At 41.4% G+C, this 24,100-nt stretch overlaps 1 protein-coding gene and 1 long non-coding RNA gene across 2 annotated transcripts in view; both read left to right on the forward strand.

Moving 5' to 3' along the window:
- Positions 1–24,100, forward strand: part of LOC140381380 (uncharacterized) — a 355,558-nt gene that overhangs the window by 142,066 nt on the left and 189,392 nt on the right. The gene's annotated exons all lie outside the window — the stretch shown is intronic.
- efl1 (elongation factor like GTPase 1) overlaps positions 1–24,100 on the forward strand; it is a 148,970-nt gene that overhangs the window by 106,843 nt on the left and 18,027 nt on the right. The window contains exons 17-20 of the mRNA XM_072465005.1: positions 12,902–13,031; positions 13,775–13,889; positions 16,421–16,625; positions 18,121–18,596. Of these exons, the coding sequence (XP_072321106.1) occupies positions 12,902–13,031; positions 13,775–13,889; positions 16,421–16,625; positions 18,121–18,596 (926 nt within the window). The remainder of the gene's footprint in view (positions 1–12,901; positions 13,032–13,774; positions 13,890–16,420; positions 16,626–18,120; positions 18,597–24,100) is intronic.

Genomic DNA, 24,100 nt, shown 5'->3' on the forward strand with positions numbered 1-24,100 from the left:
GCATTTATCTGAGGCCCGGCACAGTGACTTACAGGACTCTTGATGTCCCTGAGCTGCGTGGGAAATGTCAGAACAGGTTTAAAGTTTTGGTGGTGAAAGGTAAAACGGTCCAGGCTGAACGATGCCGCTCATTATCAGCTAGCTGCTCGTTCGATTCACGTTCGCGTCAATTTGCCGCATTTATGGAAGCGGCTGGAGCGGCTTTTGGCCCGAAGATGTAATAAAGTGTTTCGTCAGCGTCGTTGCCATGAGATAATTGGACGGGATATGAAAGTATTGCCAAAACCGACGTGAAATTGTTACTGAAAAAAAGGATGTCGCTCGTGAATTAAAAAGCACATCGTGTTCCGCATAGGAAAAGGTACTCGATGATACAAGACTCTCCATTTATAAGACACAACTAGTGCTACTGCATAGTGCTACTACTAATACTGCTGCATGCGAGTCATTTACTACTGCCACTACTGAAAACTGCCATTGCATTTATTTCTTCCCTCAACTTTTACTCTTTTGAGATAAATGAAATAACTGCATTTTCACAGCTGGGATTAGTTTACTTCTACTACTACCACTGCTTCCACTTATAATACTTCATAAACACGGGTTAGTTTCCGCCCTGTTGTCGGAAGAATCCTCTTGGTGTTACTTTCTTCTCCGTTCAGAGTTGAGCACGGTTCAGTTCAGATCCTGGACTCAGCACTTCCTCTGTGGGACGGTTTTCTGCTGAACTTTGTAATTACTCAAAACCATGTTTCCGTGTTCACCGAGGCGTCGAGCAGCGGACGAGAGAGTGTTTCATCAGGTTTGAATCAAGAGGAAGAAAAATACACATTTTAGAGGAGGAGGAGGAGGAGGAGGAGGAGGAGGAGGAGGAGGAGGAAGAACGATGGGAGGAGGACAGGAAAACAGATTCCCAGATACTAATCAATTCTAAAACTAGCACCATATAACCAGCTGAGCGATATGAAACACAAGACCACATGGTAATTTGAAATAAACTATTCTGGTTTTGAGTTGAAAATTACATTCCATCGTCGGAATGAAGTTGAAATTGATAATGAGACTTTTCCTCAGTATCATTAGTCAAGTTTGAATTGTTTGTATTGCGACAACGCTGGGAGCAGCCAGGTCTGTTTCATCAGATTTAATCAAGAAGAAGGAAACAGTTTGAAAAAAAGGAAAAGGTAGGAATAGACAGAAGAGGAAACACAGAGGAAGTGTGGGAGGTGAGAAAGAGGAGGAGAAGGGGAAAGCTCCATTTCATCAGGTGTCTGTTGAGGTAGAAAAAACATTTGAGAGGAGGAGGAAGAAGGGAAGTGAGGGAGGAGGGGGATGGAAGGAGTGCAGAGAGGAGGGATGGTGAAAGGAGCTAGGGGAAGAAGAAGAGAGAAAGAGGAGGAAAAGGGGAAAGCTCCATTTCATCAGGTTTCTGTCGAGAGGTAGAAAAAACATTTGAGAGGTGGAAGAAGAAGGGAAGTGAGGGGAGGAGGAGGAAGGATGGAAGGAGTGCAGATAGGAGGAAGAGAGAAAGGAGGAGGAGGAAGAGAGAAAGAGGAAGAGAAGGGAAAGCTCCATTTCGTCCGGTTTCTTGTCACAGGTTAAAAAACAACAACAACATTTGAGACGAGGAAGAAGAAGGAAGAGGACAGGAAAATTAGGATGGAAGGAGTGCAAAAATGAGGAAGAGAGAAAGGAGGAGGAGAGGGTCAAGAAGAGCATCAGGTTTAAATCAAGAGGAATAAAAGCAGATTTTAAAGGAGAAAAGGGCAGAGAAAGGGGAGGAGAAGAATAAAGAATTATGAAGCAGATTAAGAAGAAGATGGAGAGAGGAGGAAATGGAGAGAAAGCAGAAGCAGAGGAGCTGAACCAGGTCAGACTGATATGAAGTCATCTGAGTGCCAGACAGACCTCCTCCACAGACCTCCTCCATAAACGCAGATCTCTCCATCAATATTCAAGAGGAGAAAGTGGCTCAGTAGGTCAGCGCTTGCAGACGCAGCTCAAACACTTTCTCTTTCAATACTGCTGTATAGATATAAATTAAATAAAGAATATCAAATGAAAAGCACTGAAGGTATTTCTTTCAACGCCATGGTAACATGATATTAATAATTGTGGAGTTATTCTTCCTTTCAAATGGGCGCAGATGTCTCAGACTGGAAAATTTGCTTTCTAAAATAAGATGAGTAAAAAATGTGAATAGGTCGTTTTTGTCCTGTTTAGGGTATATTTTAATATTGTCACTTGAAATGAGAAAAAACAAACTTATTTGTTCTATTAGCAAATCTCATTTTAGGAAAATATAAATTACTAAAAATCACGACTTAATTTAATCTTTTTGTCAATTGTATTGTCTTTTTTAAGATTGTTCCATTTTTTTGGAGCGTTAATATTGTAATCTACAGTATATTAAAACATCTAATCAAGTGAAGTTTTGAAGTTATTTTATTTATTTGACCCTTGACCACAATGACCCTTTTGCAAATATTTTAGGTGTTTTTAGTCCACAGTAACACACAGTAAATGGAGGATTTTAGTTTAGTTTTGAGAAAGCCACCCAGGCACAGGAAGGATGTGCAAACTCCAAAAAGATGTATCCGTGTTTAAGATCCAGACATCAAATCAAAAAAGAATGTTTCCACTGCTTTAGACCCTTTTGGCGCTAAGAGTTATAAAAAGACTTATGACGTCAGACTTTTCATAAATTATTGAAACTTCTCAAAGTGTCGTCCAGATGCACACACAGCTCGTGCGTCACCAGTGGACGTCCAGCCAACAGTTAAATGCAAGATGTAGCAAAAGGCAAGCGCACTTTATCATCCGCCCATTGCTGCTGCACCTTTTTCACTCTTAAAAATAACTACTGAAAAACAGAACTAATTCATTCCAAACTCTTTCTAGTAGTCCACATGTAGTGCTTACTTTCCTACTGCATATTCACGTCGAAGTTTTTTTGTCACAACATTCCAAGACTATAAAGTGTTTTGTCATGGTAATGTAACAACAACTAGCATCCTAACAGCATTTTGACCCAAACATCTACACTATATCTGTCAACAGAACCCAAGACCTTCCTGCTGTGAGGCGAGAGTTCTTGCCATCAGCACTAGTTAGAGCCAATTTGTAGTTTAAAAATGGGAGTAAGTGTTTTAGACATTCTGCTGCATATCTTTAATGCCAAACAACTTTAGCTGCCCGATATTCTTTATTATTTTGAGGATTTTTTAAGGATCTTTTTTAGACAGGGCAGTTTAGTGTGAGACAGGGATGAGAGAGAAGGGCGGACATACAGCAAACTGTCGGAACCGGGATACGAACCTGGCATCAGTGCTGCCGCTTTAAACACTCGACCATATTTCACCTGAAGCTAATTAATAACATTTACATTTTCATCGTGCCAATAGTGGTGTCTTTAGCCAAGTGAGTAAGTTAGTAAGATCTTGATTTAGTGTGTTATTTTTGTCTCTGTGGGAAGAGTAGAGCTTTGTGATCATTTCAGTTTTCTGTTATATGAGGATCTTTTCCCCATTCACAAGATATAATATTTGGTTTTAAATTTTAAATTGCTATGACGAGTTGGCAACGGTCCTAATTTCTCATCCTTCTGAAACCTGTGGATAGTTGTATGGAAAAAGTCTTTTAAAATATATTTCATAACTAGTTTCTAAGAGGTATTTAAACTGGATAGTGTAATGATAAGGTGAGATGACACAAGCAGTGATTATATATAAACTTGGAGGCTGTGGTGATGCAACACAAAGAAACATGTTGCTCCCGTGAGCCTCGAGGCAAAGACGCGCCGGACGATATTTGACTTCTCAAACCGTCCAATTGTCAAAGTACATTTTGGAGAATTAAATCTGGACGGGTTTAAAAGTCACCAGAGCTGCAATGTCGAAGTGACCTCCAGTGATAATTATAGACTCTTCTGATTATAGGCACAAGTATTTAAAGCAACAGCCTCTCCAACAATGTACTGTATGCAAATGTGACATTTCAAATTACACTCATTGAAATAGTATGTGTTCAGAAATTTAATTAGAGACGAGCACTTTGTCTAAGTGACCTCTAAAATGGAAATTGCAGGGCTTTTTCTGATTTTCACTTTAAAGGCCGTTTTACATAGCACATTTTCATATTGTTGGTCTCCAGGCTACACGAGTGACTGCGTGCTGTGGAGGGCAGGGTTTCCCAAACAGCGGTACAGCGCAAACACTTTTTAGAGGCTCTTTCAACTTGCAATATTCAACTTTAAACAGGTAGTTTCAAAATAAAAGTGAATCCTTTTCTAGCATTGTTATTTCGTAACAGCAGGGGGGAAAATCAAGATAAATCAGCCTAAATTAAACGTTTTCTGGCAGAAGAGTGATTATTGCTTTGCATGGAATTTTCCACCATAGAGTAAAAAACACACTACTGTATAAAAAAAGTTGTATATATAGTCATATTTTGATAATTGTACATACAAAACTCCTGAACACTAATTAAATGACCTTTTTTTTAACAAACACTGCTGCATTGTTCAATTAAAATGTCATAAAATAAAACGCAATTTCAGATTTGTATCACTAATACACTTTATTTGTAAATATTCTCTATGTATAGGCCTTAATTCAGCACATTTCAACATTTACTTGGTTATTAAATGTCAATGCGCAATAGAAACAATCGCCTGACCGGTCGACTAATCGAAGTAATAGCCATAATTATGATACTGAGTGCGTTGCTGTTATGAAAGCAGAAAACGCTTGGCCCGCCCGCCTGCCGCTTGACCCCATGCATCCAGAATGAGGTCAGGGTGACATCACAGGAGCAGATGATCCCATTAACCAGTGCCGTCTGGAGCTGGCGTCGCCGTCCCGCTGAGGCAGTCGCACGCTCAAACGCAATCGGAAGCCAGAGATCATATTAAGATGGCTGATTGATGATTGGCTTTGTCCGTTAGGCCTCTGTCGTTTTAGCGCCGCGGCTCGTCCACGATCACCACGACGCTGTAAATGCGTTATGAGAGAATCGCGCCGCCTCCACCTCCTCCTCGTGCCTTCAGTTTACCCAGGAAGATTGAGCGCCTCTCCGTTTTAATATAGTGCCACTTATTAACAGATAATTACAGACAATAAGTCCACACAAAATATCACATTTCAAGCTGATTTGGGTTAAGAAAGTCACAATACTCATTTATTTTACTCAAATAATAACATATTGAACCGTTTGTACTTTCTCCCTCCTTTTCTGAGCAAATGTAATGCTCTGTCACTGTAATGTTTGAACTGCTGCCTCTGAAAAAATGAGTCAGAAATCAGGTATTTGGTCATTCATTCCTTTCTGATCACGGTCAGAGTTCTGGAGTTGTCCAATTATTGAAATGTCATTTAAACAGTGGCATCTGATGTGAGTAATCTGAGCTATTTCTGATCATAGGATTCTGATCAGATTTTGAGAGGGAACATCAAACTAACTAATGTGGCAAAGCGAAAGAAATTCAAAAGAAACTGTTCAATATTGAAAGGGTCAGGGTTAATGTATTGTACTTTGTCTTCCAAACACAGACATATGGTATTTGGTTATTAAGTCCATAATAATCATAATGCAGTGTATTTATATAGATATATGTCTGCCTGTTCAAAAGACGTTCTGCATTTTGTTGGCTGGTACTGTACTCGTTTGGACTCTTAATTCATGTGTGTCCCATCTTGTATCTGTAAAACCGTTATGTTCCATAGTAAATTGACAGTTTGTGATCATAACCACTTATAGCTCCAAAATATAAAAAATGTCAAATTGTTTTATGTTTTCCATTAGTTGATATTTTTGATGATATAGATTGTATTGTCTATTAGAACAGGGTTTTGTTTTAGCCTGTACTTGCAAATATTCGCGTGTTTTTTCATGTGTTTTTGTGTAAATGGGTGTTTTGTCTTCAGCTGATCAAAAGTGCCATATTCAAATCATTGCATATTTTTATCAGCAACATTTTGAAAGCTTTTCTTCTTCTTTTTTGTTTCCATTGAGAGGAAGGAGTTGTCGTTGAGTTGACTTCTTGTGCGGATGTTGTATTCACAGAGTCTCGAGTACGTCTTTGTTCTCACCTGGATCTCGCTCTCTCCTTGTGTCTCTTTGTGCTGACGTTTAGCGTGGAGCTAATTGATTAGTGTGAGAGATGGATGGAGTGTCAGACAGTCTGCTTCTCCTGCTCTCTGTCCCATATTATAACTGGATTAGATCAGAAAACACATCCTCCGCGCTCTGAAAGTCGCTTCAAGTCAAGTCTAAGAAAAAACATACAATACACATTAACAGTATTTGAAGTTGTGCATTTTACACTGTTTGGATTTATCACCTTGTTTATTTGCTTCAAATGTTTTCCAAAACTACACTTTAGAGTAAATTATAACTTAAACAACACATTAAAATAAGTGTAGTAAACTATTTATAAGGTATTAATACACACTTAATTGTTTATTCACTTAAAAGGCATTTATTAGCATTTGTAGATGGCTTAAAATATGTAATAAATGTTAATAAGCGTTAAAGAAAACATGAGTTATTATTCCCTGTACACAATGTTTGCTAGAGCATTAATAAACTGCTTATTTAACCGTTTTCAATAACCGAGTGATAAATGCTTGTAAAAACCTTCACTTGGTGCTTCTTAATGGCTTATAAATAGTTTACTAAGGAACCTTATTTTAATACAATTGCCGAATTTGGAACTACACTAAGCAGATCTTTTTACCGAATATTTTACTTTTCTTTATTTGATCAAATGATTTTAGCAGTGAAAATCTGTGACAGTGTTATAGCATTGCATGTGCACTAAATAAATATTTTGTAAATATTCTCTCTCTAAAAGCCACCAGTCACCATATTTCAACCTTTATTTAGTTGAGAATGTAAGTGTTTCAGTTTTATGCAGCTCAAATCTGGAACGGTCGTCCTTAAGATGTGCGACAGGTACGACTGAAACCATTTTATTTCATTCTTCTCCTTTATGTCTTAGTATTTTTTTTTCCTCTTAGTACACCAAATTTGTCCTTGATGTGTGAATTGCCTTGAATATGAATTGTGCTCTACAGATAAACTTCCATGCATATAAAGAAATCAAAATGTAGGATATATTGGTCCATATTCAGCCCTAGTTTTGCCTTCGCACACACGTCTCCAGAGCAGCAGGGTTTTCAGGAATGACCCACTGACCCTGGAGTTAACAGGTCGCTGAGCCGCCAGGGCAGATGGGTCAGGGCAGGACCGGCGTTAAAGCGTTGCTCAGTCAGGCCAGGACTAAGCTCTCTGTTGTGTAACTGGAGTGATGAGAGCGTGTCTTCTGGCTTCAGGCGCTGCTCCTCTGCCTCGGTTACTCTGATTAGACCCATTTGGAAGTGTTGGTCATCATTACAATAAAGCCTCAACAAATCAAATAAAACCAAAAATAGAATAATCGTTTTAGAGTTGCCAATTTTATTTATTTATTTATTTTTTATTTATTTTATTTATTTTATTTATTTTATTTATTTTATTTATTTTATTTATTTTATTTAAAGCACTGATGAAGATTCACCGCACAAGAATGAAATATTTCAGGAATTGACAATTATTCTTCCAATGTATATGAAGTTTATTGTAAAATGTAGCTTGTAAATATGAGCACATGATAAATGATCTAAAATGGTTCCCCCCCTCTCCCCCCTCTCTCCCTCCCCCTCTCTTCCTCCCCCTCTCTTCCTCCCCCTCTCTCCCTCCCCCTCTCTTCCTCCCCCTCTCTCCCTCCCCCTCTCTTCCTCCCCCTCTCTTCCTCCCCCTCTCCTCCTCCTCCTTTCCCCCTCTCTTCTGCTTCTTCCCCCTCTCCTCCTCCTCCTTTCCCCCTCTCTTCTGCTTCTTCCCCCTCTCTTCCTCCTCCTTTCCCCCTCTCTTCTGCTTCTTCCCCCTTTCTTCCTCTCCCCCCTCCTCTCCCTCCCTCCCTCTCCCCCCCTCTCTTCCTCTCCCCCTCTCTCCTCCCCCTCTCTTCCTCCTCCTCTCCCCCTCTTCCTCTCCTCCTTTCCCCCTCTCTTCCTCCTCCCCTCTCTTCTTCTCTTCCTCTCCCCCACTCTTCCTCCCCCTCTTTTCCTCCCCCTCTCTTCCTCTCCCTTCCCTCTCCTCCTCTTCCTCTCCTCCTTTCCCCCTCTCTTCCTCCTCCCCTCTCTTCCTCTCTTCCTCTCCCCCGCTCTTCCTCCCCTTCTTTTCCTCCCCCTCTCTCCCGCTCCCTTCCCTCTCCTCCTCTTCCTCTCCTCCTTTCCCTCTCTCTTCTTCTTCCTCCCCCTTTCTTCCTCTCCCCCTCTCTCCCTCCCCCTCTCTTCCTCCTCCTCTCCCCCCTCTTCCTCTCCTCCTTTCCCCCTCTCTTCCTCCTCCCCTCTCTTCCTCTCTTCCTCTCCCGCGCTCTCCCTCCCCCCTCTCTTCCTCTCCCTTCCCTCTCCTCCTCTTCCTCTCCTCATTTCCCTCTCTTCCTCTCCTCCTTTCCCTCTCTCTTCCTCTTCCTCCCCCTCTCCTCCTCCTCCTTTCCCCCTCTCTTCTGCTTCTTCCCCCTCTCTTCCTCCTCCTTTCCCCCCTCTCTTCTGCTTCTTCCCCCTTTCTTCCTCTCCCCCCTCCTCTCCCTCCCTCCCTCTCCCCCCCTCTCTTCCTCTCCCCCTCTCTCCCTCCCCCTCTCTTCCTCCTCCTCTCCCCCTCTTCCTCTCCTCCTTTCCCCCTCTCTTCCTCCTCCCCTCTCTTCCTCTCTTCCTCTCCCCCACTCTTCCTCCCCCTCTTTTCCTCCCCCTCTCTTCCTCTCCCTTCCCTCTCCTCCTCTTCCTCTCCTCCTTTCCCCCTCTCTTCCTCCTCCCCTCTCTTCCTCTCTTCCTCTCCCCCGCTCTTCCTCCCCTTCTTTTCCTCCCCCTCTCTCCCGCTCCCTTCCCTCTCCTCCTCTTCCTCTCCTCCTTTCCCTCTCTCTTCTTCTTCCTCCCCCTTTCTTCCTCTCCCCCTCTCTCCCTCCCCCTCTCTTCCTCCTCCTCTCCCCCCTCTTCCTCTCCTCCTTTCCCCCTCTCTTCCTCCTCCCCTCTCTTCCTCTCTTCCTCTCCCGCGCTCTCCCTCCCCCTCTCTTCCTCTCCCTTCCCTCTCCTCCTCTTCCTCTCCTCATTTCCCTCTCTTCCTCTTCCTCCCCCTCTCCTCCTCCTCCTTTCCCCCTCTCTTCTGCTTCTTCCCCCTCTCTTCCTCCTCCTTTCCCCCTCTCTTCTGCTTCTTCCCCCTTTCTTCCTCTCCCCCCTCCTCTCCCTCCCTCCCTCTCCCCCCTCTCTTCCTCTCCCCCTCTCTCCCTCCCCCTCTCTTCCTCCTCCTCTCCCCCTCTTCCTCTCCTCCTTTCCCCCTCTCTTCCTCCTCCCCTCTCTTCCTCTCTTCCTCTCCCCCACTCTTCCTCCCCCTCTTTTCCTCCCCCTCTCTTCCTCTCCCTTCCCTCTCCTCCTCTTCCTCTCCTCCTTTCCCCCTCTCTTCCTCCTCCCCTCTCTTCCTCTCTTCCTCTCCCCCGCTCTTCCTCCCCTTCTTTTCCTCCCCCTCTCTCCCGCTCCCTTCCCTCTCCTCCTTTCCCTCTCTCTTCTTCTTCCTCCCCCTCTCTTCCTCTCCCCCTCTCTCCCTCCCCCTCTCTTCATCCTCCTCTCCCCCCTCTTCCTCTCCTCCTTTCCCCCTCGCTTCCTCTCCCCTCTCTTCCTCTCTCGCGCTCTCCCTCCCCCTCTCTTCCTCTCCCTTCCCTCTCCTCCTCTTCCTCTCCTCATTTCCCTCTCTTCCTCTCCTCCTTTCCCTCTCTCTTCCTCTTCCTCCCCCTCTCCTCCTCCTCCTTTCCCCCTCTCTTCTGCTTCTTCCCCCTCTCTTCCTCCTCCTTTCCCCCTCTCTTCTGCTTCTTCCCCCTTTCTTCCTCTCCCCCCTCCTCTCCCTCCCTCCCTCTCCCCCCTCTCTTCCTCTCCCCCCTCTCTCCCTCCCCCTCTCTTCCTCCTCCTCTCCCCCTCTTCCTCTCCTCCTTTCCCCCTCTCTTCCTCCTCCCCTCTCTTCCTCTCTTCCTCTCCCCCACTCTTCCTCCCCCTCTTTTCCTCCCCCTCTCTTCCTCTCCCTTCCCTCTCCTCCTCTTCCTCTCCTCCTTTCCCCCTCTCTTCCTCCTCCCCTCTCTTCCTCTCTTCCTCTCCCCCGCTCTTCCTCCCCTTCTTTTCCTCCCCCTCTCTCCCGCTCCCTTCCCTCTCCTCCTCTTCCTCTCCTCCTTTCCCTCTCTCTTCTTCTTCCTCCCCCTTTCTTCCTCTCCCCCTCTCTCCCTCCCCCTCTCTCCCTCCCCCTCTCTTCCTCCTCCTCTCCCCCCTCTTCCTCTCCTCCTTTCCCCCTCTCTTCCTCCTCCCCTCTCTTCCTCTCTTCCTCTCCCGCGCTCTCCCTCCCCCTCTCCCCCTCTCTTCCTCTCCCTTCCCTCTCCTCCTCTTCCTCTCCTCATTTCCCTCTCCTCCTCTTCCTCTCCTCCTTTCCCTCTCTCTTCCTCTTCCTCCCTCTCTTCCTCTCCCTTCCCTCTCCTTCTCTTCCTCTTCCACTCTCCTCCCCCTCTCCCCCTCTCTTCCTCTCTTCCTCCCCCTGTCCCCCTGACCTGGTTTCAGCTCCTTCTCTCCTCTATAAGAGCTTTTATCTTACACTTTTCTCGCTGCGATGGAGTGAGTGCTCAGTGAGGAGTGAACGACTGGTGCCAGACTGGGTTTGGCTGTCTCGCCTCGTCCTCGTACTCCCACTCGCTGCTATTGTTCATGATAAATTTACACTATCGCACACAGAACTCATCCAACCCTTTTGGAGCCGTTTATGAAGCTGCACAAATGACTGATGCCTTTGTAAAGTGTTGAGTTACTTATACCTCGCCTTTCAGAGAATCACTGCTGATAGTAATACATCTTTGTTTAAAATATGATCTTTGCTGGACAACTGCCTTTTATTGAATGGTTTTTGTGGGTTTTCTTTTTACCGTCCTTCCGTAAATGTCATTTTAATTTCAGCGTTTAAAGATTGAGCTGTGCCATAAAGTGGAAAATAATGCATTTATTAAATAAATGCATGGACAAAACTACTTACAGCCATTACCACACAGCAAAATAAATTGCTAACTCTAAACAATTATCATCACAATAGTTATTAGTATTTGGACTGTACAGACTCTAAAACACATGCCAAAATACTTTTTTTTTTTTTCAAAGACAGCTACATTATAAAATACAAAATATTTATTTTTGAAATATACTATTTCAAAATAGATTTGAATCATTAATATCCTTTATTTGTAAATCTGTGCTTCAGCCATTTTTACACCTTTATTTGTTTTAAAGAAAATGTTTTTAGAAAATGTAAATGAGTGTGCCCGGTACATAGACTGACCTGGTGAATGTACTTCCTGCTGCCTGCTGCTGCTGCTGCCGCTGCTTTCTTCTTCTTCTTCTTTCTTCTTCTTCCTTCTTCTTCTTCTTCTTCTTCTTCTTTCTTCTCTTCTTTTCTTCTTCTTCTTCTTCTTCTTCTTCTTCTTTCTTCTTCTTTTCTTCTTCTTCTTTCTTCTTCTTCTTCTTCTTCTTCTTCTTCTTCTTCTTCTTCTTCTTCTTCTTCTTCTTCTTCTTCTTCTTCTTCTTCTTCTTCTTCTTTTCTTCTTCCTTCTTCTTCTTCTTCTCTTCTTCTTCTTCTTCTTCTTCTTCTCTTCTTCTTCTTCTTCCTTCTTCTTCTTCTTCTTCTTTTCTTCTTCTTCTTCTTCTTTCTTCTTCTTCTTCTTCTTCTTTCTTCTTCTTCTTCTTCTTCTTCTTCTCTTCTTCTTCTTCTTCTTCTTCTTCTTTCTTCTTCTTCTTCTTCTTCTTCTTCTTCTTCTTCTTCTTCTTCTTCTTCTTCTTCTTCTCTTCATTCTTCTTCTTCTTCTTCTTCTTCTTCTTCTTCTTCTTCTTCTTCTTCTTCTTCTTCTTCTTCTTCTTCTTCTTCTTCTTCTTCTTCTTCTTCTTCTTCTTCTTCTTCCCTTCTTGCTGCCTGTTTCCTGATCACACCAAAAATCTCTTATACACATATTTTCCATAAACAGTGCTCGTATGGGAATGTTCTGCCTCATTAGCAATCGCACTGCTTCAAAGTTAATTATGTCTTTGACCTCCATAATATTAAGCTTTTTGTAGCTCAGGGTCTTTCAAAGCACACTCTCGAATGTCATCCAAGATTGTGTAATATTCAAAAAACATCCCCATTCTGTGTGTTTTTACTACTACCACTACCACTACACCTACTACACCACCACCACACCACCACTACTACACCACCACCACCACTACACCACCACCACTACACCACCTACACTACTACACCACTACACCACTACACCACCACCACCACTACACCACCACCACTACACCACCACCACTACACCACCACCTACACCTACACCACTACACACTTTATTTGTATGACACTTAACAACAGCAGCAACTGAGCCAAAGTGCTTTCTAGTACATTGAAAAATCCAACAAACAAATCGCTTTAATGGAAAGACTTGAAATCATCAGTATTTAGCTTTTATGTTGTTTTAAACATTTCAATTTTTCCTCCTTTCTGGAATTTTGAGCACTCTGACGGAATAACTTTTTGCTAGTCTTGTCCATGGAAATATGACAACGTAAGACAAAATACTGTTTATTTTTGCCCATTCTCAAACCAAAGCCCATAACGGTTTTGTGAAATCATCCAAATCTACGCTACTTTAATGTAGAGCCTTTGAGAGTCCAGATCTATTGGGCTAATTTCACACTTCTGACAGATTTTAATAACATTTCCTGCGGTTTTCATCGTTAATACAAACCATTTCTTAAGTTTGGAATATTCAATTGTCAAGTGACGTTGCTCTTGTTGTTTTATTCAGATTCGCTAAAATAGAAATCAGCGCCTCCAAGCCCATCATCCCGTTCAGAGAAACCGTGGTCCGTCCTCCCAAAGTGGACATGGTCAACGAGGATCTGGGCCGGCAGCAGAAAGTGGCCATTATTCACCAGGTCAGTGGTAAAAGTTGGTGAAAGTTGCCTTGATGTTCTTTCTCCGTCTTTGCTTCTTGTAATAATGATTCTTCGTATTATTTTGTCCTGGTAACAACGAGATTCACAACACTATGTGCAAATATATACTGTATTCTTGCTTTCCTCTTTATTGTGGTAAAATTACAAGGATGTTAAATCAGGAACATGTGGATGAAGAGAACATTTATTGTTGAAATCCTGAAATTAAAATGGTAAGAAAAAATATCTGTCAAATAATTTAAAGGCAAAATATCAGATTTATGGTGAACCAATGTCTTTTTTTTTTGCATGCCTTTACTTTATCATTGTTTATGTTTTACAGTTATTATTCGTTGTTTATGTTTTTTTTCTTTTTTTACTATTTTATTTTCCATCAGAACATAAAACATACACAAACTCAACAACACTTATTACACCAGAAAAACAAACCATCAACAACAACAACAACAACTAACAAAAACAAAAATAAATGATACGGGGAATAAAAATAAAATAGTTGTTTATGTTTCATTACATCGCCAAAGCAAATTCTCAGTTCTAGAGGATTAATTTACTAAATACAAAGCAATACACAACTATCATAATTAATATTACTCAGCCCAACATTTGTTTGATAATGTTTGGTTATTGAAAAGCACATGGCGACCAATTCAACCCATGAAATCGTCTGAACTTGAACACACGTTGCTTCGCACAGTGACTGAGTGTTTCTCTTCTCACAGGTGAAGGAGGGCCGCTCCTCGGACATTCTCCAGGTGGACTCCAGTGGTCTGGTCACTCTCACCACTCCGAACAGACTGGCCACGGTCAGCATCCGCGCCGTCCCCTTGCCACACGGTGAGGCCAGGACATTTTTGTACACTGTAAAAGGTTTGCACGCCGGTCTCCATGTGCGACCGGCCGCAGTGTCCTCCCTTCTCTCTCATCGCTGGGTTGTCCTGTCTAAGAAAGTCTAAGGGCCAAAAAGCCTTTGAGGCACCTTCTTCCACATGTTGGCTGTGTCCTCCACTTGGGCTTCTGACAAATTGCAAACAGGACTTCATATGGCTGTTCTTCCATAAAGACCAGATTTGTGAAGTGCACGACTAATAGTCCTGTCCACCTGAGCTGTGGATCTGCAGCTCCTCCAGAGTGACCATGGGCCTCTTGGTGCATCTCTGATCTGAGCTCTTCTTGTTCAGATGTACGTTTTTGTGGACGGCCATGTCTTGGTAGGTCTGTAGTTGTGCCATACTCTTTCCATTTCCGGATGGAGGATTGAACAGTGCTCCGTGAGATGTTCAAAGCTAGGCAAATCTTTTTAAAACCTTACCCTGCTTCAAACCGCTCCACAGCATTGTCCCTGACCTGTCTGGTGTGTTCCTCAGACTTCATGATGCATGAATCTGTGGCCTTCACAGAACATTTATTCTGAGATTAGATTACACACAGATGGACTTTTGAATCATTAGGTCAACATTCAATATTTCATCAATCATCAGGAAACTTCTCACTGCAGTTGGTTGCAGTCAGGGAAAAGAGTCTGAATACTTTAGCACGCTGCACTTTTTTAATCTGTAAATCATGTGTAAGTTTCCACTTCACAATTGTGTGCCACTTTGTGTTGCTCTTTCACAAAAAATACCCAAACAGTTGATTTAAGTCTGTGGTCGTGACAATCTGTGGAAACATTTTGAAAACCCCTTTAGACAAATAAATACATGCAGTAAATACATAGATATATAGATGCATAGATACATACAGTAAATACATAGATACATACAGTAAATACATAGATACATTGATACATGGATACATACAAGGATACATACAGTAGATACATACATGGATCTACTGTACCTATGTACTGTATGTACATAGGTACATACAGTAGATACATAGTTACATACAGTATATACATACAGTAGATACATACATGGATACATAGGTACTTACAGTATATACATAGATACATACAGTATGTACATATATACCTGCAGTATATACATAGATACATACAGTATATACAGATATACATAGATACATTCAGTAGATACATACATGGATACATAGGTACATACAGTATATACATAGATACATACAGTATGTATATAGATACTGTGATAAAATGTGAATATATGATTATATTTCTGTGATGTATTTTATCTGCATAATAGTGATATTTTATCTGCATCATTAGTCTAAGAGAAGAACGGGTGTGTGACAAACTGCATTTGTTTGTGAAGGTATCATAAAGATGGGCCAAAGGATGTTTACCCTAGGGGGGGGTGATAACCCAGAGGAGTCTGGGTAATGTTTACCCAAGGCTTGATCTCTACGGAAAAATACCAAGTGCCTTGATGTGAGGCTGACCAATGAGAAATGTGACCCGCCTATTCCAGAATATCTAATAAAACCAACCAGCATGGGAAAAAACGAGGTGAGACGCGGGGGTGAGACGCAGGAGGGTCAGCCAGGCTCCTTACAAGGGCTTGGCTGACACAGTCCCCGCGTTTTCTCCCATGCATGCCATACAAATGTCTGATCTTTCTGTGTCGTTTCATATTCTAAGTTGAATTGTGTTCTCAATGTGTTAAGGAATAGCATCGGCGTATGTCTGATTCCATGACAGATACCTGCAGTATATACATAGATACATACAGTATATACAGTAGATACATACATGGATACATAGATACATACAGTATATACAGAGATACATACAGTATATACATAGATACATACAGTATATACAGAGATACATACAGTAGATACAGAGATACATACAGTATATACAGAGATACATACAGTAGATACAGAGATACATACAGTAGATACATAGATACATTCAGTAGATACAGAGATACATACAGTATATACAGAGATACATACAGTAGATACAGAGATACATACAGTATATACAGAGATACATACAGTATATACATAGATACATACAGTATATACAGAGATGCATACAGTAGATACAGAGATACATACAGTAGATACAGAGATACATACAGTATATACAGAGATACATACAGTATATACATAGATACATTCAGTAGATACAGAGATACATACAGTATATACAGAGATACATTCAGTAGATACAGAGATACATACAGTATATACATAGATACACAGACTGACTTGCTAAGGCCATGGTTCAAACTTTAACCTTTTTAGATTTTTTTTTGTACCAACTTTACCCAGTTTGTTCTTTTATATTCTGCTGTGGTTGCTCTTGTTTTTATGTTTCTTCTCTACTCTGCAGCCCTTGTTGAGACCAGCCCCTAACCCCGGTAGTACTTAACACGCCCAACTTATATCCCCTTAACACGTGGTGAAATAAAGAAGCCATTTGAACGTGGATTGCGTTTGTCCCCCAGAGGTGACGAGTCTGTTGGAGAGCAGCGCCGAGCTGGTCAGGACTCTGGAGCAGGTCAACATGTCTCTGAGGGAGGGCCGCGTGCTGGAGGTGAGCCCCCGGACGCTGGAGGAGATCTCGGCGCTTAAGGAGCGGCTGGAGGCTCTGCTGCCGGGCCACAGGTGGAGGAACGCCGTGGAGCGCATCTGGGCGTTTGGACCGCGCAGGTCAGAGCTCAGCCCCGTCGCACATCCACACTGTTATCTGCAAAAAGAAACACTAAAGGAGTCTTAAATGGCTTATTGTTGTGGCTTTTGGGGGAAATTATTGATTGGATTTGGGCTGCAAGTATTCAATCAACTAATCATGTCTAATCGACTTCTAATTGAAGAATAACCACTGTCATATTCAAATAATCGCTTTTCATCAATAATACACATCACATCATGTATAAATATTCTCTATCTACGTAGAAGCCTTCTACATTTCAACCTTTATTTGGCTTGTAATGTATTGCTGACCGTCAACTACTAAAATACACAAATGACATTGTATTTTCATGTTTAAAAACCCAAAAGGACGTGTTATAAATTGAACCTGATCATTTATATTTGTGACTTGGGCCTGGATCTCATTATGTTACAACAACAATCCTCATAACTAATAAAAATATTTATCTGCCAACCAAGTCAAAGATGTTTTTTAGCTTCTGCAGCAGTTTATACTTCCATTGGAACATATGTAACCACTCAAACTGGTCAAAGGTTTGTCAGTGTGATGGCAAAACTAGTGGGATTTCAACTTCAAAATGTCAGTTCTACTTTGGCTGTTATTGATCCTTCCCGTTCCCTTCAACCGCACAGAAACATTCAGAAGCATATTTTCTATCAATGCAGAAAATGTGCAAAGCTGTATCCAGATTCAGGGCGACCTTTTCTTCGTTCAGTACATTTGTTTACAAGATGATAATAAAAGGTCACGACTGTCCAAACTACAAATCAAACTCGTGTAACACAAATATACAAACCTGCCTTTAATGCGTGTTATAAATCATTTCATATGAGAAGATTAGAGTTTTTTCTTTTTTTTGCTTTTAGAGCAATTATGCAACTTTGTATTGAAGGGACAATTGTTGGCGTTCGTCCAGTTTGTTGTTTAGCTCACATTTTCACTGCTGTAAAATAACTCTATGCATTTGTATTATTTTTATATGTATGTATTGTTTTTATATTTTTAGAAGACCTAATCATCATATCACTTGAATACTAATAATGTCTGGCTCCCGCTCAAATCATTTGAAAAAGCACTTAAGATAATTGAAATAGTGTCTTTTCAAATATCGATGGATGGTTCATGCAACCTCTTAAAATTATATTATAATGATTACTCTGAGGATTAGAACGTGGCGGTTGTAAACCTTCTGGGGAATTGTATTGAATGAAAGTATGTGATTTTTGTTCCTCCAGGACTGATTTAATAAGACTGTATGATATATTAATTAAAACTATACTGAGAAGTTGCTGATACATTACATTTTCAACAGGCACACGTCAATAAGCTAAAGTTAAGTTCTTATAATAGGATTTGCTGTCAATCATCCTTTTGGCTGGATTTACGTCATAAAAGCTTTTTAAGCCTGAAGGATTAATGATTGCCCTTATAGTCACTTAGGTAATAGTTGTGAGTGTCCTGTCCATCTCACCTGGTGTAATCCTTCTTCAGGTACGGCCCAAACATCCTCCTGAACAGTGTGGAGTCGTACCAGCGCCCGTCTGTGTGGCAGTGCCTCAGTAGCTCTGGAGACAAACCACAAAACACTCTTCGAGACTTGGACAACAGCATCGTGAGCGGCTTCCAGCTGGCCTCGCTGTCCGGCCCCATGTGCGAGGAGCCGCTGATGGGCGTCTGCTTCTCTGTGGAGCGCTGGGACGTCCAGACCAACGCCACACTCCACCAGGACTCTGTGGAAGAGGAGGACTCCATACCCCACGATGCACCTGTGGACAGTGAAGGCCAAGAGGGGGACGCTGCAGTGGGACAGGCCAAACGCAGGGCTGAGGCGGACTGCTACGGGCCAGTGTCGGGACAGCTCATAGCGGCGACCAAAGAGGCCTGTCGACAGGCGTTCCAGGCTCAGCCGCAGAGACTGATGGCAGCGATGTACACGTGTGAGATCATGGCCACGGCCGAGGTGCTCGGTGAGTACTCACGTGTGAGGTTTACACTTTACACATGGCATATGTGTGCTTACATTTCATTTACACATTTAGTGAGTAAGCGCACGATATACAGTCGCTTTTCCGTTCTCATAGAGAACAGTGTGAGACCTCATTGCTCTGGTCACAATAATGTGGCTGTTTACAACAGGAATCTGACAAATCAATCAGTGCAGCGAACACAGACAAAAAATAAAGCAGTTTAATGATCAAATAAAAAATGGGTTTTTGTTTTAAATATGGTCCTGAATGTTACTGTACAAAATTATTTTCAAGACACTATCTCCAGATATTCACAGAGTCGATGTTGTCATAGGCCATACAATAAACTGAAATGGCTCAACTTTATTTAATTTTTTATAACATATCTCATATTTTCACATGATTTAAAACCACTTCAAAGAATTTGTCAAAGAAATGCATAAACATTGGTGAGCTTTTTGACTATTGAATATTTTACTATAACTCCCCTTTTTTATTTCTATAAACCTCAACTCCAGCCTTTTCAGTAATACTTCTATAATGTGAGTCGCTTTGTTGACACCACATATATCTTTTACAATATCCAAACAGCAGCTAAGTACAGTTGTGATATTACATCTGCTGTAAAGGTGCTCCCCAAACGCACCAGAGTGGTCATATAGGGTTACACAAAATGCTCATAAATTCAGTTTGTCAGGCGCTTATTAAGGCCAACCACAGAGCAGAGATTAAAGGCGGACCTCATACTGTTGTTCTAATGAAAATTGCATAACGCCGATAGTGACAGTTTAATTAGAGCGGAGCCTGCCCACTGTGTGCGAGACGAAACACCGGGAGAGGCTTTGTTTTTATTTTATAAATTAAACATTCGCCGCAGGGTGACCACTCGCAGGTTATTTATTTAAACTCTAGAAACACGGCGTGTCCACTTCCAAACCCCTCCAGATTTGACTTGAACTGAACTCTATGAACTGTTGGCAGGTCGCAGGCTCGTCGTTAGCGCCGCCGTTAACGCTGCTCTGCTTCGGCCCCTGAAAGTGGGGAAAAGAAACTGATTCTGGTCGAATTGGAAATTAAAAACAATTCTAATAATTTTGTTTTACATTTAACATAACTACTATTTTGTTTGTACAAATTTGCAACAAAATATATAATTGTAACTTTGTCAAATGTTTCCCATATTCACTTTTTCACAAGTTGTTTGTAAAATAGAGCTAATTGTTGGAACTTAACATTTTAGCACCATTAAAGCTCCACTGCGTACGATTTCAGACAAAGAAGAAGCTACAATTGTATTATATTTTACGATGAGTGTTTCAGTTTCACTAAAAACCTTTAAAACATGTCAGCAGGTTCAGCTCTCCACAAACCTGAGCTGCCTGTCTCCATCTTAATACTTTGCAAATGAATAATAGAAGTCAAATAAAAGCACGTAAAGGGTCGTCAGGAGCAACAGTTTGTCGCTCAATAATGGCCGCCGCGTCAGAGAAACACAAAGTGACTTTACCCTCATTGTCAATCGTTTGTTTAGCTGAGCAGCCAATAAACAAAGACTATGGCAAGAAATTTAACAAAACTTATGTGGCAAGACACTATTGTTTTATCCTTGTCAGGCATAAATCATTTGTTTAAATAAGTTTTCGAACAAATTTTTAACGGAATAAACCGCAAATGTAATGCAAAATGCGTCAGTGTTAAATGTTCTCTGTTTATTACAAGAATTATTATGTTGTAGTACACTTTAGTGGCCACTTGAGGATGGCTACAGCTGGTATAATACCGAACTTGTTGTTTGTAATAGATAATATTCAAATTATACAACAAACAAACACAATTCAAACCAACTGCAACGAACAATATGTTCACAACATTTCCATCGACCTGAAATTGCACGTTGTTTCTAATGGGGAAAGGCGTGTCCTGTCCCGTCTCCGCCCCACGTTTTTGTCACAGTGCATTCCATAGGCAGCGAACTAGAGCACGGTATTGGTATTTATATTTATTTACGATTACTTTACCCGCAATATTCCACAGGACGGCATCAAACTGATCCATTTCCTCAGAGAATGTTCCAGTTTCGTCTCAAAGTCTAAAGTTGCCAAAGCTTTAACTTTTCTATGTCCGTGGAGCAGTGCAGGTGGTGTGTGAACACAGATGCGTGCTGGTCTTTGAATGCCTCCCCCCACCTCCTCCTCCTCCTCCTCCTCCTCCTCCTCCTCCTCCTCCTCCTATACTGTGTTTAGGGCTCCAGTGGTAATAAGGTCCGGTGTGAGAGTTTCAGGCTATTTTCATGGTTCATTAATCACACTGGGCCGGCCCGTATGTAAACATCTGCTGGACCGTGCCCGTATTGTACTTATGTAACGGGCTGGAAAGACCTCTGCCATAAGAAGACCGCGAGGCCTTAGGTAAGAGTATTAATAATTAGGGCTGTTAATCGACTAAAGGAATGCTTCAATGAATCTGCAAAAAAGCGCGCGGCACAATAAAAAACAATATATAATGCCAAAAGAAATTATTTAAAGCCTTTGGGGGATATTTTATATATATATATATATATATATATATATATATATAATGTAATAGTAGTAATAATAATAAGAAATATAAATTTAAAGCATTTAAAAATAACTAAATGTGTTAAAACTTGTCTTTTAACATATTCGCTGTGGTTTAAAGATCCCATATCATGTTATATTTCCCGGGAAGGGGGCCATGCGGTGATTATTAAAAACTGCAGGAATCAATAAAAAAAACTTACATTTTGGGCAAAATATTGGGCACATAATGAGGCACCAATAGCGCTGTAAGAGGGTTAAACGCTCTGAAAAGTAAATTTTTCATTATATGAGACCTTTAATTGTCAGAGAAACGTGAAATCTCAGTCAAATGTATCACAAAAGAGCAGAAATATCAGTTTTTGTAGCATTTTACAATATACTATATAAATTTGAGATTCAAATTTTGCATTTTTTTTCGTAAGAACAGCCACAGTATTATCTACATTTCGATATATCTCTCACCTCGTGGCACAGTCTCTGGAAACTCTGTGATCCGACCAAGCATTTGACCCGTACAGCGCTTACGAGTGTCACAACCCGGCTCTGGGAGAACAGATGTCATTAACAGACCCCCAACAACTCCTGGGGTCACGGCAGATGCTATAAAAACATTTATATTCTAGTAAACTATGTCTCTGTAGATTAAAAAGTGAGATTAAAGTCGATTCACCGCCAAAACACAAGCTAAATCTCATAAAGCGATTGGTCGACTAAGACACCATCGTCCAATTAATCGACTACAGAGCCAAGGGTACAAATAAAGACACAAAATCACACTCATTTATTTTTTTATTAATTATTTTTGCTGTCATTGTAACACTGCTTTTTGGAACTACAGCTGTAACTTATTAACTTACGTTAACCTCCTTCTTTTGTACAAACCAAATGCAAACACAAGGGAAAGGGGCAATCTTGTGTCCCATTTCCTGTTGTATCCTTTAGCTTGTGTCTTTCTTTGTTGCCATGGCACCTCATAATGTAATTACTGATATTACTTGCGATATAATTGTGCCTGTGGTGGTGTTGTGATAAAAAATGTATTAAAAACTTGCAGTATATGACATATTTTTTAAAGAACATAATCAATCAAATATAAATGACATTCTTGTGTTGTTAAAAGTTGAAGTACTTTGTTCATGGGCGTACTTCATGGCGAGAAACGTGTCGACTTCTGGACTCCTTAATGATGACATAATTATGATATGGTGCATTATACATTCCCTACAGGGAGTGGCGCCGAACACTGCCGTGGTAATAATCCATGAGCCCAAGTCAAAGTTGTTAATTGGACAGATCAGGAAATGACTTCAATCTAAAGTGCTTTTATCTCACAACAGGATAACATTCATTTAAACATTTATAGTCTCGCTCTGAGCTCACCGCATTAGCTCTTCTGCTTTGTAAGCTCAGTCTTCAGTGTTGCGCAGGTCAATGTGTGTAGTTTTCTCTGGGACAAATGGTTTTCTATTTTTGTGTGAAAGGTTCTGGTCACACTTTACTGCGGATAAGAGGATCTACTGTGACTCTCCATTCAAAAACTCCTCCCACATAATTGACAATTTCCCATGACTTGATCTCAATCTGTCGATCTGTTGATGAATTACCCAGCCCTACTCCTGCGTTTATAGGAAATATAATGATCACAATTATTTCAGTCATAATATTAATCACGATTATTCAACCATTATTCACTTTTAAATGTGATCTCCAAAGGCTTTTAGATTAAAAAGTCCATCTTTAGTATTTCCACTGCCTTTCTGCTAATCTACACATCGAAAACAACACATTGAAAATTTGATTCATTATTTTGCCATTTCCATTGGTCATAAATTATGAATTATTTGAATAAAATGTGGTCTTATTTACTGAGTTTGACCTGTAAACCTTAAAGACATTGATAGTGGCATTGATTGAATGTGTGTGCAGTGTTTTATGTGACAGAGACGAGTTTAAAGCAGGTGAATAATACCAGCTTCATGCTACTGGCTCCAGGACAAACCTAATGAGGACAATAAACCTCTGTCCTCTGCATGGAAACAGTGTGGAGTTTGTTTAGGAGAGTTTTAAAGCATTTTGCACTAAATCTTCCTTTCAAATGAGTTCCATAAAACCATCTGCAGAGAACTCGGGGCTGGCGCAGTCATAAGATAAGATAAGATATTCCTTTATTGTCCCACATGGGGAAATTTCATTGGTGCAACGCAGGAAGATACAGAGGTAGATACAGAAGAACAGATCACTTATAGGAAGTCTGAAAAACACTTTCAGTAGAAGATCTCCTATAAATAAAAACTTGCATAGACAAATAAATAAATAAATACATAAATACCATTGCATGTGATCACGACAGTAATTGCACATGAATATGTGTCACGACAGCACATAGATTGCACATGAATTTCACAGTAATTGCACATGAATTCCAACAGCAATTGCACATATGACAGAGTTGCACATCAGTATTAGGTTAGGTCAGTATTGCGAGTGTTCAGTACTAACAGTTTTTGTTATAAAGTCTGACAGCAGCAGGAAGGAAAGACCTACGGAACCTTTCCTTCACACATCGAGGGTGGATCAGTCTCTCACTGAAGCTGCTCTCCAGAGCGGACAGAGTGTCCTGCAGGGGGTGACACTCATGGTCCAGCATAGATGTGAATCTAGCCAGGACCCTCCTGTCCCCCACCTCCTGCACCGAGTCCAGAGCACAGCCCAGGACGGAGCTGGACTTCTTGATGACTCTGTCCAGCCTCTTCCTCTCCCTCTCTGTGATGCTGCTGCTCCAGCAGGCCACACCGTACAGGAGGGCTGATGCCACCACAGAGTCATAGAAGGTCTTCAGGAGTGGCCCTGTCACTCCATAAGACCTGAGTCTCCTCAGGAGGTAGAGCCGACTCTGGCTCTTCCTGTACAGTGCGTCTGTGTTATGAGTCCAGTCCAGTTTGT

This window comes from Eucyclogobius newberryi, unplaced genomic scaffold, assembly GCF_026437365.1.
Source record: "Eucyclogobius newberryi isolate DKJ021-1_F unplaced genomic scaffold, fEucNew1.0.hap1 SCAF_5, whole genome shotgun sequence".
NCBI lineage: Eukaryota > Metazoa > Chordata > Actinopteri > Gobiiformes > Gobiidae > Eucyclogobius > Eucyclogobius newberryi.